This window comes from Panthera tigris, chromosome C2 (genome assembly GCF_018350195.1).
Source record: "Panthera tigris isolate Pti1 chromosome C2, P.tigris_Pti1_mat1.1, whole genome shotgun sequence".
In the NCBI taxonomy this organism is placed as follows: Eukaryota; Metazoa; Chordata; class Mammalia; order Carnivora; family Felidae; genus Panthera; species Panthera tigris.
This window is the reverse complement of record NC_056668.1, coordinates 82,531,961-82,543,249: the sequence shown is the minus strand read 5'-3', so window position 1 is coordinate 82,543,249 and position 11,289 is coordinate 82,531,961. Positions and strand designations below refer to the sequence as shown.

At 45.0% G+C, this 11,289-nt stretch overlaps 1 protein-coding gene across 4 annotated transcripts in view; it reads right to left on the bottom strand.

The window, feature by feature from the left end:
• Window positions 1-1,051: 1,051 nt before the first annotated feature.
• ABCC5 (ATP binding cassette subfamily C member 5) overlaps window positions 1,052-11,289 on the bottom strand; it is a 79,752-nt gene continuing 69,514 nt past the window's right edge. For all 4 annotated transcript variants that reach the window (XM_007077551.3, XM_042998571.1, XM_007077552.3 and 1 more), the window contains 4 exons: window positions 7,183-7,261; window positions 5,862-5,975; window positions 5,107-5,271; window positions 1,052-2,509 (listed from right to left, as the gene is read on the bottom strand). In XM_007077551.3, the coding sequence (XP_007077613.1) occupies window positions 2,408-2,509; window positions 5,107-5,271; window positions 5,862-5,975; window positions 7,183-7,261 (460 nt within the window). In that variant the 3' untranslated portion in view covers window positions 1,052-2,407. The remainder of the gene's footprint in view (window positions 2,510-5,106; window positions 5,272-5,861; window positions 5,976-7,182; window positions 7,262-11,289) is intronic.

Here is an 11,289-nt window from a genome sequence, read left to right as displayed (position 1 = left end):
CAGGAAACGTCTCCATTTAAGGGGCAAAGCAGGGAGAGGGAGGTGAGAAAAGACCAAGAGAGATAAGAGAACAGCACCAAAAGGAGGGACACTGGAGGAAGGGTCGCATGCAGCAGGGGGCTTCAACAGGGTGACCGTGTAGGGGCTCTTCTTGCTGACTCTGTCACCTTCTTGGAAGGTAAACTCAGGGAATCAAAAAACGTGGCTGTTTACCTTAGTGCTATCCAACGGAACATTCTGCAATGATGGGAATGTTCCATACCTGCACCGTCCAGGCCACATACGCCTACCAAGCACTTGCTACGTGACAAGGAGCTGAATTTTTTTAATTTTAAAGTTTATTTATTTTGAGAGAGAGAGAGAGAGGGAGAGAGAACCCCAAGCAGGTCCTGCACTGTCAGCACACAGCCCGATGCAGGGCTCGATCTCACAGGTCATGTGGGATCATGACCTGAGCCGAAGTTGGATGCTTAACTGACTGAGCCACCCAGGAGCCCCAAGGAGCTGAATTTTTACACAAATGGCTAGGCTTAAGATATGATTTCCGCTGGTGGTCAGCAGAGCCACTACAAATAGTTTAAAAGCTTTCTTGGCTGCATTCAACACAATATATCGAGAAACTTTAGAATGAGTACCTTTTGAATGGTACTTAATTCTCAATGAGTTAACCTGAATGACCTGGCTGAAAGGGCGATTGCATATTGTTTGAATTGCTGAGAATTCTCAGCTAACTGTTCATTTGAAATCTACTTCACCACAATTTCCCACCTCCCCACAGCCATTCACCCTGCCCTTCCGCACCTCTTATTAGTCCCACAGGAACTTTGTCTGGTGACCATGCCCAAGAACACAGGCTATAGGAACTAAAGCCCACCACAGAGGATTCCAGGCATGCCAGGCCCCGCCCCCCTTGTCAACCAGCCCACTCCGTTACGGGTCTTTCTGGCACGTGACTCCCTCGTTGGATATTCAGATCCAAGGCTCTTGTACACCAAAGCCACTACAAAGACATCTTGCTCCCTTCCCAGAAAACTATTTTCTACACCAAGAGTTTTACAAAATCCAAAATAATTTTATTCACTTTTTCAGATTTTTGCTTCCACGAGGTGTTCAGCAAACATGCTAAGGCGACAGAATGTCTAGTTGGTCACGACATGCAACTCTGACCATTCAGTTGATGACAGCAGCGACCACGCCCACCTGAGCTACTGGTCCCACAGCACAAAGGGGGTTTGCGGGAACACACGGAACCACACAGCAATCAGCAACCTGAGGTAGGTCTCTTTACAGTACAAAAAACTTCTACACCAGTGTGAGACACTGATTAGCAAGAGCTGCTTAAAGTCGCAGACTTTGGAGAGAGACAGAGACTGTGTGACAACTGCAGGGAGAGAGAACAGACCCACAAACTCCTGAACCCTGTCACTGAACCGTGGAGGCGTGGGACCAGGCAAATGAAAAAGTACCACCGAAGAAAGCAGCAGCTGGCTCCCGGGTTTGGAGCCAGCGGGTGTAGGAGCTGGAGAGCTCTGTGCAGTGGCCAGCGTTAGGAACCTGAGGCAGTGGGACACTCGGAATAGACTTGATTCTGGTTAAGAAACAACAGCAAAAAGAGGAAGGCAGGAAAAAAAAACGCCCCCTGTCCGAGGAATGCTCTTCTGTGATTCTCATTCCCGACGGAGGGAGTGAAAAGGGGTCTGGGGCTTTACCCCACTGCTCTCCCAACAGAAACAGTGAATGACAACAGGACAGAAAGCAGGAGCCCTGAGAATTCACGGCGCTCTGCATGGCCTCCAGCCGCCCCCTCTACCCCACCTGGGAGTGGCTGGGCGGAGGCGCAGAGGGGGCCGCTGGAGGGCCCGCTATTGCCACACATCTTCCTTTTGGACATCCAGAGAACCCGGCACCGTGAAACCACCAGCTGAAGAACAGTATGCTACCCTTCCTACAATCTAATAGCAAAATCAGATCTCTAGTACAGCAAACTGTACAAAAATGATAGAAAGGAATTTGCACTGTTATCAGCACAGTGCTTATTTTAATATAAAATAAACAGCTTACATTTTCACTGTAAATATAGGCTATGTACAGAATTATATATAGATATAGCTACACGTATAAAGCTTCATTATAGGCCTCTGATACATTTATAATAACGGTTCCCTGAACCTTTTAGAGTGCAATTAAGAACAAAAACTAAATTTTGTTTACATGAATATGGAATAAATACGATAATCAAAATATGACTCTCCCTAAAATTGAAACACATAAGCCAATCCTGAACTGCTGTGCGAAAGATAAAATTGGGAAAGGCAAGGTTTCGGCAGGAGGACGTGATGAGGGGCCCGCCCTAGGCAGGGAATGGCAATGCTCCAAGGAAAAGAGACGTGGCAGCAGCAGGGAGGAGTTAGCCCTTGACAGCGACCTTGTTCTCCACAGCGGCAAACATGGCATAGAACCGGGAGCTGTCGTTGGACAGAAGGACTGATGGGGTGTCGAACTCCACCACCTGCAAAGGAAAGAGACACATCACTTGGGGTCATTCAGAGGACCACTGCCAGGAAGGGGGCAAACCCCAAGTCCCCCTGGGGAAGAATCGCAGTGACACTTTGATCAGTCCTGCCACGCCCAAATGGGTTCTGCATTTGGTTTTTTGTTTTTACTAACTAGGGTATAAGGAAAGGTTAGGGACAAAGACATCCAGACTTCCTTCACATAAATCTCAGTGGGGGGAATAAATTACAGCTCAAGTCAACGGCATAGCAGGCAAATCTCATCTTGTTATACAAACTGATCCCAACCCGATGATGGAAAAAGAACAGCCCAAAATACTGGGTCGGTGGAATAAAAAAGGAAGTAAGGGATCCATCCAGTCGATTATCCATTCTTATGACAGACTTCAGTGTAGCCACTGAAAATCATATTGTAGCAAAAAACTGAATGATATGCTGGCAGAGCCTGCCTTCCACCATAGAGGCAGAAAATGTCACATATTCACTTTCCCAGCTTTTCTTGCTACAGGGCCAAGACATGGGGCATAGCCTTGACCAAGGAGCAGTCTCTGCGGTGCTTCTAGGAAAGGCTGTCCTGCCCACTAGATACAGACATAAGGACAAAGCCTTCCACAGGATTGCCTGTGTGAGGATATGACATTGGGAGCTAGAGCAGACATCCTGCACCATGAGGGGGAGAGAAGGTAGGAGCTGGCTGGAAGCTGACGTTGCTGAGCTGCTGAATAACCAACCATCAGGCCTCCTGCCATGGGATAATGAACTCCCGCCATCCAAGCCTCTTTCATTCTGGTATTGTGTGTCTACAGCAAAGCACATCCTATCTGTTGGAGTCTGTGTGCATACAGGCATGAAAAATGCTGGCAGGGTGCAAATTAATGTATTAATGATGCTTATCCCTGGGGGCGTAAATGACTTATTTTTGCTTTTATGCTTTTTTTTTCCATGTTTTCCTAAAATTACAAGGAATTTTAATGAACACAAAAATTAAGGGATGGGAAGGACAGAGTTCCTCATTAAGAGCCAATCAATCCCCATTCCAAAACATTGAGCCACTCATAGAAACAAAGTGGTGTGCATGTGTGTCTTTAAGAAAGAATTTCCCAGAAGGTGTTCTTGGTCCCATCTACTTTTATTTCATTATATTCTATTTAATACCTATGTACAGAGTAGTAGCTCTGTATATCCAATGTGTAACAGAATCTCACTAAACATTTAGGATAATGCAAACAAAGATGGTAACAAAAGACCATTAATGTTAACATAATTTCAATATGAGGAGAAAAATCATTAACCCTATGTCCTCTCAAACCAAGCTGTGAAGCCCAGACTAAATCTGCAGTGTTAGATGTTTTTCTCAGTACTTCTCTACAAATAGAGGGATAGTGCAGTCCAGTAGTGGAAAGCATGGTTTTGGAGTCACTGGCTTACCTTGCCTCCAACTCTCCCTTCCTGCGGACTGGAGACAGGTTAAATTCCCTGAGCCTGTCTCCTCTTCTGGAAGGTAGGGTTAAAATATCTGTAGCTTTCTCAGAGGTTGTGATGATTAGTTATATATTGAGAGGCAGTATATAAAAGCACTTACTGCGGTGCCTGACACATAATAAACATCCAATGAAAGTGGCTATTATGGTAGAAAGTGGTATTATGGTAACTTGTCTCATATAACACAAGACAAGTTACATATCGTAACTGGCTTGTTCCTGCTACCATCAATTTGCTGCCATCCCAGGGGCACACAAAGGAGGTACCCGGCCAACACAAATCTGCTTAACATCTTAAGTGACATACTTAACGTCTATCATGTGCAAAGAACATAGTACAGAGCCCTGCCAGGGACCCAAAGATGAATGAAGTATGACCCATGACTCTAGAGAGCTTACAGTCTAATAGGGGAGAAAGAGCATTAGCCAGTTACCATCAGAGGAGGCAGAAGAGGTACACATACAGTTTAAGGTGGCAGAGGCAATCAGGGCATTTAAGCCATGTCTTTCTTGAGAGACAGGCAGACTGTATGCAGACAGATGTAGGGATGTGGGCGAGGGGACAAGAGGAAAAGGTGCTGGAGGTAGATGGAACCAAGTGAGGGAAGAACAGAGGAGAGAACCAGCTTAGGGTATGCAAGACTGGTTAGAGCCACCGGCACCTGCAAGGAGAGAGGGGGAAATGAAGGCGGCTAGGCTGGGCCAGATTGTGGGAAAGTTTGGAACAGCCAGATGAGAAGTTTGGCAACACCACATGATTGCAGAGAGCAAACAGAAGGTGGCTGGTCTCAATATGTCTCGGGCAATTCCTGCCTACGTGAGTGAGTTAGTATGAACACATGCTTTCTGACCTAAGTCAAAGTGTCACTTTTACAAGCAACAAAAAAGCAGGTAGTAAAGTATAATGAGAACCCAGGAAGAGTGCTCCTACTCAATCTCTTGATTGGGGGGGCTATATCCCTCCATGCAGCCGCCAGGTTAGAGCTGCTAAGGATGTTTATCTGAAAGCTAAGAATCGCCCTGAGATGGCAATCAGCCCAGTCCTGCCAGGGGCCAGTTTTCCTCCCAGACAAGGCCACATGCCAAGCCACGGTCCTTCAGGGGCTCAGTACCTGTCCCTGGGCCAGCACCATAATCCTATCGGAGCCTAGGACTGTATGTAGGCGATGGGCAATCGTCAGCATGGTGCAGTCAGCAAATGCTTCTCGGATAGTCTCTTGGATTAGTAAGTCTGTCTCCGTGTCCATGGCGGCTGTGGCTTCATCTAGAATCAAAATCTGCCAGAGAAGAGAGGAGAAAGAGAGATCCAACCAATTTCTTCCTAAGCATTCTACTTAATCTAGGTTTCACTAAAATGTATTTTATTATTTAAACCGTAATCTGTTTTTCCTAAGTAAGTACACACATATGCAAAAGAACCATTTTGCTTAGAACGGAGACAACTTCAAACCCATGTGTTCACCTTCATTTCCACAAATAAAAGGAAATGCGTGTAATACTGATCTAACAAAATGCTTGCTCCTGCTTGCTCTGTGACTTGGAAAAACATCTTTCTGGATCTTCCTCTTCTGGTTTACAAAACAAGGCGACTGGATCTGATGGCCTGGATATCTCCAAGTCTATGGTTTCCAACAGTACTACAGCTACTCACTGGTCAGAAACAAAAGTCACCTTTGGAAATTAAAGGCTCAGGGAAGTCTGAAGGCTCAAAAACACTTGTATACCCAGATCGTGTCAAGGTTAATTTAGAAGCCTCTCTGGGCACGCTCCTAAAATGCTCCACTGGGCTTCGTGCCAGGAATGCCTTTGGTTCTCTTATGACAGAGAAAGGCTGTTCTTCCTCCCCACCGCTCACCAAACCACCTACCTTACAGTGACGGAGCAAGGCTCTCGCGATGCACAGGAGCTGCCGTTCCCCCACTGAGAAGTTATCCCCGTTCTCCATCACTTCAGATTCAAGTTTCAGAGGTAGCTGAGCAATCTAAGGAGAAAGGAAGGTCGGGACTTGAAGAGTCCAAAAGTAAATTTTGAAAAAAAAAAACCAACGAATAAACAAAAACTATACTAAATTTTGTCAAAACTCCAGTAGCAAAAATAAATTATTCTGAAATAGATGAAACAATTTTTAGCCACAAATCTGGCTCATCTGGAAAGAAGGTACAGGTGTTACGATCACATGTACGAGGACCCTCATTTTTTTCTAATGTTTATTTATTTTTAAGAGAGAGAGAGACACAGAGTGCTAGTGGGGGAGGGGCAGAGAGAGAGGGAGATGCAGAATCCAAAGCAGGCTCCAGGCCCTGAGCTGTCAGCACAGAGCCCGACATGGGGCTCGAACTCACAAGCCGTGAGATCATGACCTGAGCTGAAGTTGGACGCTTAAGTGACTGAGCCACCCAGGTACCCCAAGGACTCTCATTTTCTAGGACATTCCATATTTCAGATAGATTATTCTGTTAGCCTCATACCATTAAAAGGTCCTAGAAATTCCAGTATTTTCATGTCCCCAAATCCTGTCCGGTGGCGGCCCTAATTTTGGTTCTGAAAATATGGTCATGCAAAGAGATCACTCTTTCTGAATTTCAAAGCTATAGGTCCATGGCTGTTAAATTTGCCTTTAAAATAAGCTATTGAGCCTACTCTTCAAATGAAATTATTTGAGGAAGGTCAATATATAAGTGATAAAGGCACAGCTGATCTAGTTGAGTCAGGGCAGGGGATCCAGAGCTTTACTCAACTCAGGGGCATGAGAGACCAACTCCAGGTCAAGGGGATCACCTGTGGCCTTGGGAGGGTACATACTGAGTTACCCCAAGAAGTCTATGACTCCATATGCATGCTGCATGCTTTTTGTGGACTTGATACGTATTCAGATGCTTCAAAAACATGTTATACTGTCATGATGAATACAATAGAAATTAACTTAAAAGCATTACAGAATCTGAGTGGTTGTCATTAATATCTTTTTTAATCAATAGGGAGCAAAAGGGCAATATGACCATGGTCCAGAGATATCAACTTTTATGCCCTTTCTGAAATGCCTGGGAAGCCTTATCTAAAGTGCTCCTTCATAGGATTTCACAGACATCCTGGAAATAGAGCAACAGGCAAGGCTGGACACACGTGTCACTGCATTCCCCCCCTGCCCCCAGATTTCCAGCAAAGTGCTCCCTCTGTGCTTTACTTACACATTCTTTCATGTGTGTCCTTTCTAGGGCATCCCAAATCTGGTCTTCAGTGTACTGGTTGAAGGGATCCAAATTTGATCTGGAGAGAAACACAGTAGGAATTTCACAATGATCCAACATGTAAGTGACCATCCTGCAAAGGTTATCTGTCATAGGATCATACATGGGAACAGGCCAGACCTCTCTGTCTTCTTCTTCTTAAGTTTATTTATTTTTGAGAGAGAGAGAGAGAGAGCGCGCGCGTGCACATAAGCTCAAGTTGGGGAAGGGCAGAGGGAGGGAGAGAGAAGCCCAAGCAGGCTCCACAGTGCCAGCATGGAGCCAGATGCAGGACTCAATCTCACGGCCCCAGGATCCTGACCTGAGCCGAAATGAAAAGTCGGTGCTTAACCAACTGAGCCACCCAGGCACCGCCTCTCTGTCTTCTTTATAAAACTTTATTTAACTTTTATTGTTTTTATTATGTAAATAATACAAGTTAGTTACAGAAAAATTAAGAAATACAGATATGTGAAACACAAAACCAAAGCCAATTGACATTTTAATCACTTCTAATCTGACCCCCCAGAAACAAACACCGTTAGCATTTCGACATATACATGTTGAAATACATCTCTCTGTATGTTCAAACTTAGAAAAACATCCTGATGCACCAGGGTGAGAGCCTGTCACTGAACAGGGACTCGAGGTCAGCTGGCTGACCAGGAGGAGGAGCTGATCCAGTAGAGGAGAAAGAAGAGCGTGAACAGCAACTCAAGAGGAAGGAATTTACTGGAACAGAAAAGCAGGCTGGGGACTATTCTTGCTTACTGTACCAATAGTATCTGCCTTAAGAACATCAAGGATGATACCAAAAAATTGGCCTAGACATTTCTGGAATCTTAAAAGACAGGGGAATCAGCTCTTTGTCCTAGAGGATGAGGGTAAAGTGGTGGGGTGGAACAGATAATTGATAGAAATTGGGATGTTACATGAATTTTGCAGTGCCTTGTCTCCATCTAAACATGACATTTATAGTTCTAGTAACCTGAAAGGTATTAGGTATAATTTGCTTTGTCCATAAAATTATACTTGGCATACAGGAAATAGGAAAGTCTTTGGGAAAACTTTAGCTCTGTGTCACATCCGTCTCCATGCCTGGGGTTAGCAATTCCAGGCACATAAACGCAAGCAGGACATTATCCCAGAACTCCACCTGACAGGAGGAAGCACAGGCTGGCACCGATCTCGCTCATCCCTTTGGGACACTTGTGGACTCTGCTGGGAGACTCTAACTGGCTCTGCTCTCTTATGCCCTTTGAACATGTGCACCTCTCCCCACCCTTTTGCTTGAGAGACACTGGTAAAAGAAAGGGTTCTGGGACCAGACTTGCTGATTCCTGTACAGCTTCTATTACAACTGTGTGACCCTGACCAAGTTAGCCTAACTTCTCTATATTTCAGTTCCCTCACTTTTTTATCCCCATCTTAAATAAAAAAGCACTTGTCTCTCTGTTCATTTGTCTGTCTCCCCCAGTAGATCAGCATCCTTGTCTGGATCTTATTCACTGTTGAAACCCATGTATATTGTCTACTATTTGTTGTAAGAATAAAGGAACACACATTCTTATTTGACTTCCTGGTAAGAGGCATTAGTGTGTCACAATTTAAGCATTTTTTGTAATCACAGAGGCAAAGAACAGTATGATGCAGGGAGGGTGTGAGTACACAGAATCCAGGCAGATTGGGCTCAAATCCCCACTCTGCTTCTTACCATCTGCATGACCTTGGGCAAATTACTCCTCAGTCTCGGACCTGCTCTATAAAATGGGGATATAGTGACATGACTCAGTAAGTTACTGTAAACATTAGAGATAATATACCTACAGTGCCTGGAACAAGGCAGACATTCAATCACTGGCAGCTGTTAAATAGACAAGGTACATGTGGACACATTAGCTGTCTCATTCCAATGCTTGGTGGCTTTCTGATTCATATATTCAATGCATTTTCCAAGTGGACACAATAATCCAGGATCCTGAATACCAGGCTCAAAAGAGTTCTGATAAAGTCCTATCTGTGAAAAGTCTGGATGGGGAAGACTAATCTTCTATAAGCATACCATCTAATATCTATTATCTCTGTGGGCATATCTCTTAAAGAAGAAGGTAGTCCAGGAGACTTAGGTGGCTCAGTTGGTCGAGGGTCCAATTCTTGATTCAGCTGAGGTCAAGATCTCACTGTTCGTGAATTTGAGCACTGTGCCAGCAGAGCCTCCTTGGGATTCTCTCTCCCTCTCTCTGTCCCTCCCCTGCATATGCATGCACGCATGAATGCATGCTCTCTCTGCTCTTCAAAATAAATAAAACATTAGGGAAAAAAACAGTACAGTGATGCCTATTGTTATGGGTTGAAGTGTGTCCTCTCCAAAAAGACATGAAGTCCTATCCCTCAGTATCTAAGAACGTAACCCTATTTGGAAATAGGGTCATTGCAGGTATAATTAGTTAAAATGAGGTCATTCTGGAGTGGCAAAGTAGAGTGGGCCCTTAATCCAACATGACTGGTGTCCTTATGAGAGAGGGTCACGAGAAGGCCAGGTGACAATGGAGGCAGAGATTGGAACGATGTATCTATAAGCCAAGGAGCACCAAAGATCGCTGGCAAACCACTAGTGGGTAGAAGAGACAAGGGAAGGATCAGAGGAAGCATGATCCTGCTGATACCCTGATTTCAGACTGCTAGCCCCTAGAACTGTGAGACAATAAATTCCTGTTGTTTTGAGCCACCCAATTTGTGGCGCTTTGTTGTGACATCCCTAGGAAGCAAATACACCTAGGAAGTTCACCACATACCTCTTATCAGACACAGAGTATGCACACAAGGGATACAGTTACCTGCTCACTGAGGAGCCTGCCCCAACGGATTGTCTGTGGGTGAAGACTCAGTGGACACATGGGTAGGCTCCACATTCAACCCTCTGAGGCTCATCACACCAGCTGACAGAGCCGCTGAAGGCTGAGCAATGGGCTCCAGATATATAAGGAATATTTACATACACCAGTAGGTGGTGTACATACACATTAAGACAGACCAGACTGATCTCAACAGGGAGCTCAGTCAGGAATAGAAAAAAATACACTGTCATTAGAGAAGCCAGATGGCCCCGAGTCTAAGCCACAAACAGAAGCGAAAGCAAAGTTGCGCATGCACAACATCAAAAGTTGTAGCTGGCTGGCTGGCTGGCTGGCTGGCTGGCTGGCTGGAGAAAAAAAGCACCTGAGAATGAAGACACCTATTTGTAATAGTCAGAACTCCTGGAGTCCTGGGGTACCTGAGTGGTTCTGGTGGTTAAGTGTCTGACTTTGGCTCAGGTCGTAATCTTCAGTTCATGGGTTCGAGTCCCGCATCAGGCTCTGTGCTGACAGCTTAGAGTCTGCTTCCAATCTGTGTCTCCCTCTCTCTCTGCCCCTCTCCCATTAGCACCATCTCTCTCTCAAAAATAAATAAACATTAAAAAAAAAAAAAAAAGAACTCCTGGAGTCCTAATGCTGCCAGAAGTGCATTTTCATCTTTGGTCTTTCATATTTTATTTTTAGCAGTATTCTAAGCTTGCCTGGTGGCCATGGCTAAATGAGGCTGAGAGTACCTCTGAGAGTGTGAGAGGATACAGGAGTCCCCTCCGCCCCCATACATGGGAAGACACTGCTACGCCACACCGTCCTGCCATGGTGGGGGTGGGGGTGAGGGGGCTCCTGAGCAGCCTGGGGCCTCAGAGCAGGGGACTTGGGACCTGCAGACCTTCTTCTGCTATCAGGAAGCTAAAGGAGAGCTCTAGATAGTTATTCAGAAATATGGACTGGTTGTTAAGAGTAAAATTAGATAGAAAAAAGGCTAGAAGTGGAAAAAGAGATATGGGGAATGTAGAGTAAATGAAAAAGACTCAAGAGAATAGCAGAGAGTGCATATTTTTCTTTTTTCAAGATAAGCGAAGCCTGTACAAATCTGGAATCAGATGAGATTTTGAAGATGCTAGAAAAGAAAGGTAACTAAAAGTAAGGCCCCTGAGGAAGCAGGTCTAACTCTGGTTTTTGGAAAGACAGGATACCTCCCAAGGTCGTGATTATT